General features: G+C 34.9%; 1 protein-coding gene across 1 annotated transcript; it reads right to left on the bottom strand.

Annotated features, from left to right (window-relative positions):
* Positions 1–13,246: 13,246 nt before the first annotated feature.
* LOC138163572 (olfactory receptor 5J3-like) lies at positions 13,247–14,188 on the bottom strand. The gene has a single exon (XM_069091017.1). The coding sequence runs from the start codon at positions 14,186–14,188 to the stop codon at positions 13,247–13,249; it is 942 nt and encodes a 313-aa protein (XP_068947118.1).
* Between the last annotated feature and the right edge of the window lie 1,546 nt (positions 14,189–15,734).

The following is a 15,734-nucleotide window of genomic DNA, read 5'->3' as shown; positions in this document are numbered from 1 at the left end:
AAAGATCCTGTACAAACAAAGCCAGTGTAACCAAGATTAAGAGGGAGGTGGGAAATTGGGAAAGAATCTTTACAACCTATGTCTCTGACAAAGGACTCATTTCTAAAATATACAGAGAATTGAGTCAAATTTATAAGAATACAAGTCATTCCCCAATTGATAAATGGTCAAAGGATATGAACAAGCAGTTTTCAGAGAAATAAATTAAAGCTATCTATAAGCACATGAAGAAATGCTCTAATTCACTATTGATTAGAGAAATGCAAATCAAAACAACTCTGAGGTACCACAACTCACCAGTCAGACTGGCTAAGATGACAAAACAGGAGGGTGACAAATGCTGGAGAGGATGTGGACAAACTGGAACACTAATGCATTGTTGGTGGAGTTGTGAACTGATTCAGCATTTCTGGAGAGCAATCTGGAATTATGCCCAAAGGGCTATAAATACTTTCATACCCTTTGATCCAGCAATACCACTCCTAGGGTGTAGCAGCAAGCACCCCAAGCACGTCCTCAGGGTTTGCAGCTACCACAGGTTCTTGGATCTGCTTTGTTAAAGGAAAGCAACTCAAAATGGGTTAACAAGCTTACTTTAATCAGTCAGACATATATCATTCAGGGGAAAAAGGTCAGCACCCCGAACTTCAAAGCATACAGGCAGAATTATGAAGACAGAAACAGATCAAGTAGACAGCTTTCCAAACTGTCCAACCATTACATCCATACCCAGTCAACATCTGGGTTTCCACATCTGGGTTTTTCAAAGCCAGGGGACTCTCAACAACGGCTTCCCAGAATTCAAATCAAATCACAGAACACTTCTCAAAGTGAGTCCCAAAACAAAGCTACACATCAGGGCTTATATAGCCTTCTCCTGGCTCAGAGAATGTAACAACCTTATTGACCCACTGGCCAATCAAAAAGTATCTACTGAAAAACAAGCCTCCCTCCCCAGGCTTCTGGTGCACTTGAGCCTAGGGGCAGGGAAGATCTTCCAAATTTGCATTCCCATTACATTCGGCCCCAAGATCTTTCATACCCATAGCATAGACAATTTACTTTTGAATTAGCACTAAACATCTCCTAGGTCACATTTTCAAAGTACAGAAGTAAAGTTATCAAAGTGGCCACTGGGCCTTAAACAAACACAAAGTACATAGATAGCATTATCACTTCAATTCAAGACAAGATTTCAAATAAAGTTCTCTGGAGGGGAGGGGGGTGTCCTTCCCCTCACACAGCTCCAGCCCCTGCCTACAAGCACAGAGAGGGGGCTGGGCAACAAAACCAACAAGGTGGGGTCCCTGGGGATCCAAGGCACTTCATCCCACCCACCATAGTCACAAGTCCATCCTCCCCCAGGGTCCCAAACTGTGGGATGCAGCCAGGAAACACATTCCGTGCCCCTGCTTTGCTGCTTAGTTCTTATCTTTTCCTGTGGCTGAATTCTGAACTCCTGGACTCCTTCTCCTCCCACAGGCAGCAGCCGCTCCTGGCTTCTGCCCAGGTCCCAATGCAGGCAGCTCACCATTCCCACTCTCAGCTCAGCTAAGTCTGCATGGAGGCCATTCTTCTCTCCTGCTCCACAGCTCCACAGAATCACGGCTACCACAACTGGGAAACAAACAATTATCCCAGTCCCCATACTTTCCTTTTACTCTGCAGATCCTGTTCGTGATGCCATTTTGTAGCAGCAAGCACCCCAAGCACGTCCTCAGGGTTTGCAGGCACCACAGGTTCTTGGATCTGCTTTGTTAAAGGAAAGCAACTCAAAATGGGTTAACAAGCTTACTTCAGTCAGACATATATCGTTTACCTTGTTCAGGGGAAAAAGTTCAGCACCCCGAACTTCAAAGCATACAGGCAGAATTCTCAAGACAGAAACAGATCAAGTAGACAGATTTCCAAACTGTCCAACCATTACATTCATACACAGTCAGCATCTGGGTTTCCACATCTGGGTTTTTCAAAGCCGGGGGACTCTCAACAATGGCTTCCCAGAATTCAGATCAAATCACAGAACACTCCTCAAAGTGAGTCCCAAAACAAAGCTACACATCAGGGCTTATATAGCCTTCTCCTGGCTCAGAGAATGTAACAACCTTATTGACCCACTGGCCAATCAAAAAGTATCTACTGAAAAACAAGCCCCCCTCCCCAGGCTTCTGGTGCACTTTAGCCTAGGGGCAGGGAAGATCTTCCAAATTTGCATTCCCATTACATAGGGTTATATTCCAAAGAGATCATAGAAATGGGAGAAAGACCCATATGTACAAAATGTTTATAGCAGCTCTTTTTGTGGTGGCAAAGAATTGGAAATTAAGGGGGTGCCCATCAATTGGGGAATGGCTGAACAAGTTGTGTTATATGCATGTTATGGAATACTATTGTGCTATAAGAAACGAGGAGCAGGCAGTCTTCATATTTACTTGGAGAGGATTAAAAGAACTGATTCTGAGTGAGAAGAGTAGAACCAGGAGAAATTTGTACACAATTACAGACACAACGTATGTGTGATGACATACTTTGATAGACTGGACCCTTCTCAGCAATGCAGTGATATATGTCAATCCCAAAAGACGCATGACGGAGAGAAAAATGTGCATCCAGAGAAAGAACTAGAAAGAACTAAGTTTATATCCAGGTAGAAGCAAAAAAAATTTTCATTCTCTTATTTGGTTTTATGTCCTCTTTACCATTTTTCATTCCAGCTGGTACAATCCGTCCTTATAACCTGACCAATGTATAATGTGAAAGTATTTACAGATCCTATGTTTGACTATAAGTCGCCATGGGGGGGAGGGGAGGGAGGGGGACAAAATGTGAAATTCAAGGAATTGTGGAATCAAATCATGTAAACTAAAAGGAAACAAACAAATTAGTAAATAAAAAAAAAGAAAAGAAAAAAAGAAAATTACAAGGAAATCAGAAATAAAAGAGATTTGGGAAGGCTTTTTTTTTTAATAAATTGAGGATGAGAAAAGAAAGATGAACTATGTTCTACAATACATAAAAATTGAAATGAGTGCTAACAATAGCAATTGAAACTAACAAATATCCATCTTAGATAACAGATGACAAAGCCTACTTTTCCGCCCTTAGCAATGAGGTTCGGAGAGAGTACAGATGTAGAATATTGGATGGATTATCATGTATGGTGGCAATAATGCTTGCCTTCCTTTAAATCATTTTTTAGTTTGTTAAAAAGGAAATAAGTAAATAAGATATTCTAGTAAATTACTGTGATACAAAACAAAAAGCATAAACCCTCAGAAAAGTAGAAGCAAATATAAAGAAGCAATATGAATTTATTTATTAGGCTACTTTTGTGTCTAGTGGTGAAGGATTTCCTCTACACCTTGCATCATAGAGTGGCCAGAAAATATTCTATCAAAAGAAACTTTCACGCCTTGGACATTTTTTTTCTTTAATCTCTATCCTTGAGAGGGATCATAACATTCAGAGCTGCCAGGATATTAATGTATCAGTGTGAATTCAAAACATAAACCTCTTCCAAGTGAGGAAAATAGAAAGAAAGGTATCAAAAAGAACCTCCACTTACCTCTCAGATGGAATTAAATCACACAGCTGCTTCCTTCTCAGATGAATATATTAAAATAATATAGGCATATAAGAGTGGCCTCCATTAACTTCTTTAATGCTTAGAGAGATAGTAACATACATGATTTTATCTAAACTTCAGATCAGCACTTAATGTACATACTGCAGGTATTCCCATTGTACAGATTAGGAAACTGAGATTCAAATGATCTGAAGATTTGCCCAAAGTTCCTCAATGATTTTCAGAATGAGGATTTCAACTCAGTGTTGTTGTTACTGCTGGTTCAGTACTTGATCGGTTTATTTTTTACTTAAGCATTACAATATAACAGGAACGATACAAAACAATGCAAAGATAACCAGTGTCCCTTATAAAAAATGATCCTTTTAATACAAATTGCTTTGTCCTCTTCAAGTAGAAATGATTCCTTGTCTTTCTTAGGCCTGTGAAGAGTTCTTTTCCCATGCTACTTATCACATGTTCATGAGATGAAAGTGTTCTTGCTCAAAGTTGTAAAAGTTGTAAAAGGCTAAAGAGGTCTTAATGAGGGAGTTTAACATATCTGGGCTTTGAGACATTAATCCATGTGGCAACCTTGACTCAGCACTTCTCTACTTAGCGGTCACAATTCATCTCTCAACCTGAGTTTCTCCATCTGTAAAATGGGACTCATTCTCTTTTACATTATTTCTATTAAGGTGTTATCATGAGAAATGCCACTACAGAGAGGCTGAGTATTTTAGGCACATGCGTTATTAACACAAATGATCATAATTATCCATTTTCCAAGCAATTAACTTGGAAAAATAAAACAACACTGATAACTTGAACAAAATTCTCTTCTCCATAACATCTCATCATGAAACACAGAACTATGTTCACCCTACCACATGTGCTGCCCCGCAGATATAGGGAAGATGTAGCAGGACACTGATAATGCATTGAGATTGAGGAGTTGTGCTAGGAATACTGGATTATTGATCAGAGAACAAGCATGTGAATCCTACCTTTACTATTTCTTGTCGCTTTTTTGTTTCTCAGTTTCCTTAAAATTTGGAGCTTGTAGTAAATTTTCACTCTAGTCCCTCACCTGGAATAGAGAATACAATTATTCACAGCAGTTGAATGGGCAAGGAAAAATAACTAAATTTTCTTGTAAAATGGAGGACCACAAAGTCTTATGACCTGGCCCAATCAAGATCTTAAAACCCTCTGGGTCTTTCCATTTGTTCAATGGAAGATGGATTAAAACATCCTCCGTGTTTTACTATCTAACTTGCTAATACGATTTCATGTCCCCTAGACCTCGGCTTTCTCCCTACTACTGTACACTTAGAAGTTTAAAATTATTTTTTTCTAAAAATCTTCTCTCTCTCTCTCTCTCTCTCTCTCTCTCTCTCTCTCTCTCTCTCTCTCTCTCTCTCTCTCTCTCTCTCTCTAATAGCAATCAGCATATGGCCCTGGAATACTTCCTTAAACAACTCCTTAAACATTTACATTGAAGAAATAATGACTATTTTCAGGAACTGGCCATTCAATGTATTCTCTATCCCCATATTTTTTTTAACCCCTCTGATTTTGTTCACCAGAATAATAAAAAAGATGTTGTTAAATATGAATGAGTCAATTGGAGCTTTCTCTCACTTTCACATTTTTTCATGTTGAAGTATTTAGGTGACCATTCCTTTCTACCTCAATATTTTATCAAAACTTCCATTACATATTTGGTTGAAGGAAACACTGAAGACAAAACCAATGTATGGCAGAAAACAGACTTTAACTAGTCTTTTATTGATTTTTTAGGCCAGTGAAGTTGGTGGAGATATTATCTTTTTTTTTTAATAAGGTTATTGTGAGTCAAAGATATTGTAATTTGTCTCATCTCACAGAGCTATATCTACATCTGGGACTGAAACCCTATTGTTCTGGTACCCATTTCCTTTTTTCTCCATCCTTTCTTTTCCTTCTATTTTTTTTTTTTAGTATTTTGTTATTACCCAATAATATATTAAAACAATTTCAAGATTAGTTTTTAAATTTGAATTGCAAATTCACTCCCTCCCTTTCCAACCTCTTCATTGAGAAGTCAACCAATGTGATATAGGTTACTTTATGTAGTCATACAAAATCTATTTCCATGTTACTCATGTTGTAAAAGCAAATATAGACAATAATAAAAGAAAAAAGAAAAATGGAGTCTAAAAAAGTCTTTGCTTCCATCTGTATTCAGACTCCATCAGTTATTTCTCTGGGGATGGATAGAATTTTTCATCAGAAGCCTTTCAGAGTTGTCTTGGATCATTGTATTGCTTAGAAGAGCTAAGTTATTCATGGTTACAATACTGCTCTTACTGTGTACAATTTTCTCCTCATTCTACTCATTGCACTTTGCCTGAGTGAATTTCTTTCCATGCTCCTCTCCAATCCAATACTCTCTTTCCTACTCTGTAATACCTCTTAATATATGTCAGTCCCACTTAATGTGCTTGTGTGGAATCTCATGATTTAGCCAAAGAAATTTATTGAGCCCTGAAAAAAAAGCAATTTATGTTTTGACCTTTAGGTCTTTGTTCACACTGTTCCCTTGCTTTTTACCTTTTCCCAACTCCATTTGAATTATTATTCCCCCTTCAAGGCCCAGCTCCAACACTAGAACTGTTTTACCCTCATCATCATTATCATAATCATAATCACCATAGTTTTTTCCCATTAAAAATAAACATATGGTATATGGAAACTTTGCAACCATTAATTTCTATTATCCTCAGTTATAGGTAGCCTGTAATTGAGTTAGTCAAAGTATTATTTCTCCCAATTTTCAGATTAGGAAATTAAGGTCCACAGAGGTAATTTTATATTTTTCTTCAGATTAAACATCTAATTAGTTTCAAAGTCATGCTATGGTACTTTGTAGAGTAACAACCACACTTCTTCCACTATATTAAAATATTTTATTCACTAAATTTAAAGTAGGAAACTCTTCGTTGAAATTAAAAAGAAATATAAGGAAATTTCAAGAAATGAATTTCACTTACTAATCAGTTTGGAATTTTGGTTCCTTCAAATTGGATGGCTAATTTCCATATATTCTTTCTCTTTGACATCAAAAGAAATCACTTTTTTTTCCATTACTGTTCAGATATACACTAAACTGAAGTGAATTCCAGGTAGTAGAACTGCAAAGTACCCTTCATTTCTGATAGTTTTAAGAATAAAAAAGAAAAACAGTTACAATTTTATTGAACTGTTAGTGAGGTAAATGATAATTCTTCCCTGTAAGATTTGTGACACAAGAGACCTACTTATATTTTTCTTGTACTTGGAGACAGATTCCCTAGAGGTCAGTCAAGGCTTAAGCACAACAAATGCATCATTAAGAATATTTTTTGGAGACCTTGGAAAACTAGCCAAAATCACAGGAAACCTATTTCTATCATGTTGGCAGTTCCAGATCCAGAGGTCATTGCAAATTGGGGAGAGGAGTATATATTGATAAGTTGAAGAGGTACAGAAGAGTGTAGGTGAGGAGATTTGGAGTGATCATAGCTTATGTGAACATAAAAAGTTTTATTTCAGTTGGTTCTTGAATTCTGGGAGTGGAATGAGTAAAGAATTCTTCTCAGGGCATGGGTAGAGAAGAGCAGACTTTAGGATTGCAAGTCTAGAAGTCATTTTGGATATTACCATTTTTTCTTGTCAAAATGATGAACTGAAACTATTTATGGGGGATATGTTTATGAAGTATATTATTATTATTATTATTATTATTATTATTATTATTATTATTATTATTATATGGAGGGGGAAGGAAGGGAAACTGGGGTTAAGTTTCTTGCCCAAGATCACATGGCTAGTTTTTTGTATTAAGTGTCTGAGGCTGGATTGGAACTAAGGTTCTCCTGACTCCTGGGCCGGTGCTCTATTCACTGCACTGCCTAACTGCCCCAAAGTACAATCTCTTAAAAATATTTCAAGTAAATAATCTTTTTGTTAAAAGATAATTTATATGGCTATATATACATACATATATGCCTTTTCTATATATATATATTCACTAGTATTTAAGTTTATTATATATATGTATATATTTATGTATATGTGTATATGTATGTATGTTTCAAAGATGGATTCTTCTTTATGGCAAATCCACTTGCAATAGTTTAAAGAGGACTCTGGTCTATTTTTCACCCTTTCACAGACAGTGTTAGAAACTGGGATTCAGAGATGAGGTAAGGATGAGGCTAGACCTTATCAACCATCCATTCCAAACCCTTTCATCTTGCATATATGGAAATTCACATCCACAGCATTTAAGTGATTACCATGAGAGCAAAAGGTAGCATAAACCCAATCCATTCCTTGATCTAAAATCCAATGACATTTTTTTCTAAATCTAAATTGATGTTGAATATCAATACTTTAGTCTTAGATGCAACAAAAAATGATTAAGTGATTCTTGTGTGTGTCTGAGTGTTTGTGCCCATTCACACATGTCTGTGTGTTTAGAGGAGACTTGTTGAAGTTAATTAATTTGCATTAGGCCATGAGGTAACAGTACAGAATCATTATTTCAGAGATAGATGGGACCAAAGATTTTGGGCTGTCATATAATTGGATGATAGAAGGTATAGAGAATTGGACTGAGTCATGAAGAACTGAATTTAAATCTAGCCTTGGTCACTTACTAGCTGCCTAATACTGGGCAAACCACTTAAATTTGTCACTCTTAGTTTCGTCTTCTTTAAAGTGTGTATATTACTAACACCTACATTTCAGGTTTTCTGTGAGGATCAAATGAGATAATATTTTGATGTACTTTTTGAAACTTAAAGTACTAAAAATGTCAATTATGTTATTACTATGACTAATAACAATATTCTTAAAACATAGACATAGAATGACAAATTTGGAACATATCTTGTATTACAGTACCATAGAAGACTGATTTTCAGAACTATAATGCCACTTAGATCATAGAACAGAGATTATCAGGGAATAATTTGAACTTAAAAATAAGCTAAAACATAATATAACAAAGCTATAAGGAGCCACATCAAACCCTTACCTGAAGGATCTCTAAACTTCATATAGAAATGCCACATTAAAAGTATAACTTTATAACCACCCATAGATTTCACAAAATAATCTACACAAATAATCTTCTTGGCTTATATTTTAATCAAATAAAATGTAAAGTACATTATTGTAACATGAAACCTAAACTTAAAAATAGCATGATATATGCAAATATTTATTCCTTCAAAATCACTTATAGTTTTCACTTTAGTAACATAAATAACAATCAAACAAATATTAATAACATGATGGGTGAGCTTTTTTTCACTTTTAAGTGAAATTTTTAAAAAATCACAAGGTGTGATTAATGATATTTTTTGTTTTTCGGTCATTCAGTTTTATTCAACACTTTATGACCTTATCATACTCCAGTATCTGTCAAAGTCTGTCCAAGTGTATGTTATTGTTTATAGGATACTGTACTGGCTGCAATTCTTTTTCAACTGCAGACTCTAATGGAGATTGATATTTTGTCTTTATAAAGTGACACCACAAACTTTTACAGAAACAATATTTTTAAGAGTTGTAGTGATATTTAGGGGGTGGAGTTGATAATCATTATGCTAAAGTGAAGCAGCTGTGCTATTATTACTTTTGTTTCCTATGATTTGTACTCCTTTATTAGAAAAAATGGAGATTTCTTGATATAAGAATTTTACTAAAAATGTCTTAATATATTTATTAATTTTTTTTTTTACCCAATGGACTGTTAGGACTTGTATGACAGGAGAGTCTCTTTCTCATCCATCACTTCGCCTAGGGGGGCAGTATAGTTGAGAAAACTTCTATTCTGATCTTTTTTTTTTTCAGTCACATTGAAAGACATAAGGAATTCAATTTAACCCATTAATAGCTTGATTTGTCCTCAAATTCCTTTCTTCTCAATCTCTTCTTAGTTTTTGTCATTTGGATTTCAGCCTCATCATCCAACTGCACTCTACAAAATTACTAATCATCTCTTACTTGCCCAGTCTGATGGATTTTCTCAATGCTCATCTTTCTCAATTTCTCCACATCCTTTTCACCTTATTAGTTACCCTTTTCTTTTTGATATTCTCTTCTCCCTCTATTTTTTGACACTGCTTTCTCCCAGTTCTCTCACCTCTCCATCTGTCTTATTGCCCCTTCTATTTCTCATTTTCTAGATCTTCCATCATGTCATGCTGGCCAACAATTGCTGCTCCCTGATTCTTTGTTATGGACTCTCTTCTATTCTTCCTTTATAATATTTAACTTGTTGAACTCCTCAGTTTCAATAGTTTCTTTTCTCAATTTTATATAGATGAGTCTTAGTTTTATTTGTGAAAGCCTAAATATTCTCCTAACCTATAGTCAACCATTTACAGCTTCCTTTTAGACTTCTCAAATTGGATGTACTATGGTGATTTTAAAGAGACAATGTCCTACACCAAACTCATTATCTTTCCAATCAAACTATAGAAAATATTTTTATAGAGCTAGAAAAATAATATTCTTTTAAAGGAAGAAAAGGTCAACAATATCAATGAAATCATTGAAAAACTATGTGGGAAAAAAAGTAGTCTAGCAGTACCAGATTTCAAAATATATTGCAAAATAGAAATCATGAAAACAATCTACTACTGGCTATTAAATGGAATGGTGAATCAATGAAATAGATTAGGTACACAATATACAGTAGCAAATAACCATAGTAATCTAATATTTGATAAACCTAAAGAACTAAGCTTTGGGTAAAATAACTTATTATTTGACAAAAAATTTCCAGGAAAATTGGAGAGCATTTTGGCAGAAACTAGACATGGACCAACATCTCTCACAATATAGGAAAAAAAGATAGAAATAGATAAATCAATAAGACATGAAGATTAATATTATAAGTAATTTATAATTGGGGTGGGTAGGGGCACAGTGAATAGAGCACCAGCCCTGGATTCAGGAGGACCTGAGTTAAAATCCATACTCAAACACTTGATACTTACTAGTTCTGTCACCCTGGGCAAGTCAAAACTCTGAATGCCTCACCAAAAGATAAATAAATACAGAAACAAACAAATAAATACAAAATAGAGAGATAAATAAATAATTTATGTAAGCATGGAAAATGTACCTATTTTGATCAATGAACAAGGGAAGTGTTTTTGATGAAATGAGAAATAGAGAGGATCAATAGAATAAAATATAAAATTTTGATTATGTGATATTAAAAATTACAGAAACAATTTTAATGCAGTCAAATCAGAAGGAAAGTAGGAAACTGGGGGGGGGTGTTTTATAGTAAGTTCCTCTGATAAGACCTTATTTCTGAGTCAAATTTTGAAAAATAAGAGTCATTCCCCAATTTATAAATTGTTAAATTAGATATGAACAACCAATTTTTAAAAGAAAAAAAAAGATATCAATGGTCACATAAAAATTCTCTAAATCACCATTGATTTAAAAAATGCAAACAGTTTATTACTTGCCTCTCACTGTTGCAGTTATTTTACACACATCCACACACATACTCTGTAATCCACTGATACCAGTCCCTTTGCTATTCTATATACAGGTCTTAACTCTAACCAGTTTCACTTAGTTTCCCAAATGTTTGAAATTTTCTGTCTTCTCACATCTGCCTCCTGGCTTCCTTGACTTCCTTCAAATTCCAGCTAAAACCCTGCCTTCAATTGGAAGCCTTTCCTAATACCTCTTAATTCTAGGAGTTTCCCTCTGCAGGTTATCTCTAATATATCATTGCCTTTCATTGTTTGTACTTAATTGCTTTCATGCTGCCTCTTCCATTTAATTTTGATTTTGTCAACCATATTGGAACATCTCAACCTGTGGGTGGCCAGAGCTGAACAAAGCAGACTAGAGACAAGAAGGGCATGAATCAAAGAGAAATTTAATTTAAAAGTCAGGAAAATGCTTGTAGGAAGAAACCTTCTTGAGGAAGAGGACTTATGGAAAAGGTAGAGATTTTAAGCATGAAAACCACAAAAGATGGGACACAACACAGCCATTTTTACATCTTGAGTAAACAATCTTGATGGTTGGCATTTTGGGGAACAATATAGGTATTCTTAGGTCCTGTGGGAATATTCTCTAAATTGTTCAGAGTGTCAGATGTAGTTGATATGTTTCTGTTGTAGTATATTGACTGCCATTCCAGCTCTCAGGTAAGGTTCTCCTGGGAAATAGGGCTTAATAGTTTAAATCACAAATCCCAGTTTTGGATTTTACTGTGGCTAAAATCATCCAGAGGGTGAGTGTAAAAGATTGTTTTCATGCAAAGCTCAGGGCACAGCTTACTTGGTGGACCTTAGCTCTAGAAAAGAGAATGTTTCCTGATATCTTAACAAACTCTTCCAAATCAAGCAATTTGTTTTTCTTTGTGTACCCAATGTTTAGCACAGTGCCTGACACACAATAGGTATTTTAAAATATGTATTTACTTACTGCTTATTGGAATATGGAATAAAAACAAAATGGAATAACCTTTCTTTTCTTGGTTCCTAATTGTCTTTTCTGTATTCATAACTTGGGAACTGATGATTTCATCAAGTGAAATATAATAGAAAGATAAAAGAAGAGGATTTAGGACAAAATATTCTGGGACACCCACAATTAGCAGACATAGCTTGGATGAAGATTTGTCAAGGGTAACCAAGAAATAACAGTCAGATATGTAAGAAAAGAATCAGTAGAGAATAGTTAGAAAAACCTACAGATTAGGAAATTTCAAAGATAATTTTTTTTGATTGGTGAGAAAATGGTATTTGAACCTAAGAGAACAGAGCAAATGCCACTAATAAGGAATTCATAAAGCCTTTCAGATACAGTATATTCCCTGGTATTATCAGAGGGGAGGGAAAGATAAAAAGAAATTGTTTAACAAGTTGGATCAAAGCATTTGGGAATGTCTTTGACATTAATCCTTTGAACAAAGCTGGGTAAATGTGAGATTGACGGTAGTGAATCATGGTGAAATAGGACTGGTTGAAAATATAGTGTGATCAGAGTTCTTATCTTTGCCAGTTAATTATGTTTATAATAGAGTTCTTATTGTATAAATTGTCCTGGTTCTGCTAACTTCATTTACATTAATTCATTCAAGTTTTCCCATAGATGGGTAAATATAATATAATGCAATATAATATAACATGTATTTTCTGAAACCCTAAATTCCCTTCCAGCTCTTCACAACAAAATGACAATATGTTTTCTAGTTATAATTTTGTGCGGTTAGATGGCACAGTGATGATAATGCTCAACCTGCATTCAGGAATACTTGAGTTTTAATTCAGCCTCAGACACCTTATACCTGTGTGACACTAAGGATGTCCCTTCAATTCTGCCTGCCTTACTTTCCTCAACAATAAACTGAGGTTAAACATATCTACCTCACAGGGTTGTTGTGTATATCAAATAAGACAACGTTTATAAAGTACTTAGGAAATAGACTGAAAAATAGTAGGTGTCTAATCAATTCTCCTTTCCATGATCCTCCCAGGAAAGTCTGTAACTACATATAAATTTGCCATTAAATCTGATAACATGACTAACATGACCCTAAAAGAAAGAACTTTCTCTACCTTTCCACATTATTGTTGTTATCTTATCAAAGTGAAATTAAGAACTAAATCAGTTATGTGGACTTTTACAAATGATTGACCTCTTTGCAGCATCCTTCACCTCTTTGTTTCTCAGGCTATAAATTAGAGGGTTTAGCATAGGTATAACGAGCGTATAAAATACTGCAGATACTTTCTCTTGCTCCATGGAATACTGAGAACTTGGTTGGATGTAACTGAATGTCACAGAACCATAGAACAATGTTACAGCTGTCAAGTGGGATGCACAGGTAGAGAAGGCTTTGCGTCTCCCCTCAGCTGATCTGATTCTCAGAATAGCTATGATAATGTGGATGTAGGACACCATGATGATTATGAAGGTAAATATGGCAATCACTGCAGAGAAGACTAGAAGTAACATCTCATTGATGTGTGTATCTGAACAAGAGAGCTTCAAAAGAGGGGGAATGTCACAGAAGTAATGATTTACCACATTGGGGCCACAGAAATTTAACCTGAGCAAACCAATTGTGTGGGTCAATGAGTTAATTAAACCTCCTAAGTAGGACCCAAGAACCATCGAAATGCAAACTCTGTGAGTCATAATAATTGTATAGAGCAATGGATTGGCAATGGCTACAAAACGGTCATATGCCATCATACATAGGAGTATTCCCTCAGTGGTGACATACACAGCAAAAAAGAAACTCTGTAAAACACAACTAGCAAATGAACTTGCTTTGTTCTCTACTAGGAAATTGACTAACATTTTGGGAGCAAAAACAGTGGAGTAACAAATGTCACATAAGGAAAGGTTGCTGAGGAAGAAATACATGGGGGTGTGAAGTTGGACATTTATCCAGATAATTATGATCATCCCCCAATTACCTACCAGAGTGACCATGTAAATGACAAAGAAAATAAAAAAGAGAGGGACCTGTAATTCTGGGATTTCAGTCAGTCCCACAAGAAAGAATTCTTTCACAAAACCAGTGTTATTCCATGCTGCCATCACCAAAATTTTTGTGTTAATGGTCTTACGCATCTAACAAAATGTTATTCGAGAGTAAATAGAACTCCTTTATCTGGGACCTTGTTTCCATAATAGGAGAAATTAGTTCCGATTATCCTACAAAAGAACAATAGCAATTTGTTAATGATCATAATGATTTTTTTTTAATTTTCAACTTTTAAATTAGCTTTAGATAGAAATGATCATGTGATGTCACAGTGCTGTTATTATTCATATACTTGGTCTTAGATGAAACCCAAGAAGCTATACTATTATTCCTTTATATTTAATGTTCTAGCAATTTTTTCAAGGCATTTAAAATAACTTGCTTTCTTTAGTTAGATAAAGCTACTAAGACATAAACGAATCCTCTTTAAGCTGACTAAAAGCATTTGCAAAATGCCTTCAAAAGCATACAGGAAAAGAATGATCATATTTTCTTCATCTAGTTCCCACATAAATTTCATTTCCTTTGCTATGTTCATGAAAAACTTTCATCTAAAAGGCTAAAAGCTTACAGCCATCTGGAACAAATATATATATTTGTAATAAATGCTATGTCTTGGTTATTATTCATGCTATTTTAGTCTGTGAGAATTGTCCAGATTCAGTAAACTTTATTAAATGAGTGCCCTCAGAAACTTTTTCAGTTTACTCCTTGGATTTCTCCTCTGTTGGTCCATGAAACACAAGAGGATGTAGCTATCAAGTTACTTCTTGGTAAGTATTCAGCAAGTACTCTTTTTTTTTTTTTTTGCTTGTTGGAGTGGGAAAGGCAGGGCATTTGAGGTTAAGTGACTTACCTAAGGTCACATGGATATTTTTTGTGTTAAGTGTCTGAGGCTGGATTTGAACTCAGGTCCTCCTGACTGCTGGGGCCAGTACTCTCTTCAGTGTGCCACCTAGTCACCGCACAAATACTCAATTTTTATAACCTGAAGTAATGTGTTACATAGTTTCTACCAGGTGTTTGAATAATTTTCATTGGCCACTAATTCAGGCTTCCTTAATGATAACCATTCTGTGTTTTCTAATGGCAATAGCAGGGATCTGAATTACATTTCCACAACAACAAAAATCTAACTCAGCTATCTATTTGAAGTTTCCCTGTCATGATACCAATTCATTCTATTTAAGTTTATAAGTCCTATGATCTTCAGAATTTTTATCATTTAATAATATACAATAATATAGCCTATTAATTTTTTATCCATTACCATTTGTATTCATTACACTTTATTGATTACTCTATTGATATTCTTTCTAACCCTTTATAAACCAAAAAAAAATACTGTTATGAATATTTATCTTTGACCAACTTGTTGAAAAAGGCTTAAAGTGAGATCTCTGGGTCAAAGTTTGTTTACATGTCAGTTACTTTTTTATTATAATAATGGTTATTAATATTATTTTATTTACTTACTGAAGCAAATGCATAATTGCCCTTCCAAATAAACGAAATCTTCTTTGGATTTGATTTTGTATTCCCACCTCCCTAACACTGAGCTTTACATATATTAGGTGTTTAATATGTTTTTAATTGAAA

Source organism: Petaurus breviceps, unplaced genomic scaffold, assembly GCF_028583685.1.
Source record: "Petaurus breviceps papuanus isolate PSGF00001 unplaced genomic scaffold, PetGlider_PUasm1.0 188, whole genome shotgun sequence".
NCBI lineage: Eukaryota > Metazoa > Chordata > Mammalia > Diprotodontia > Petauridae > Petaurus > Petaurus breviceps.
The sequence above is the reverse complement of the archived record's forward strand: the minus strand, read 5'-3'. Positions and strand labels throughout refer to the sequence as shown.

Coding starts and splice junctions, on each gene's coding strand:
- LOC138163572 (XM_069091017.1), bottom strand. CDS start 14,188: ATGGCAGCATGGAATAACACTGGTTTTGTGAAAGAATTCTTTCTTGTG.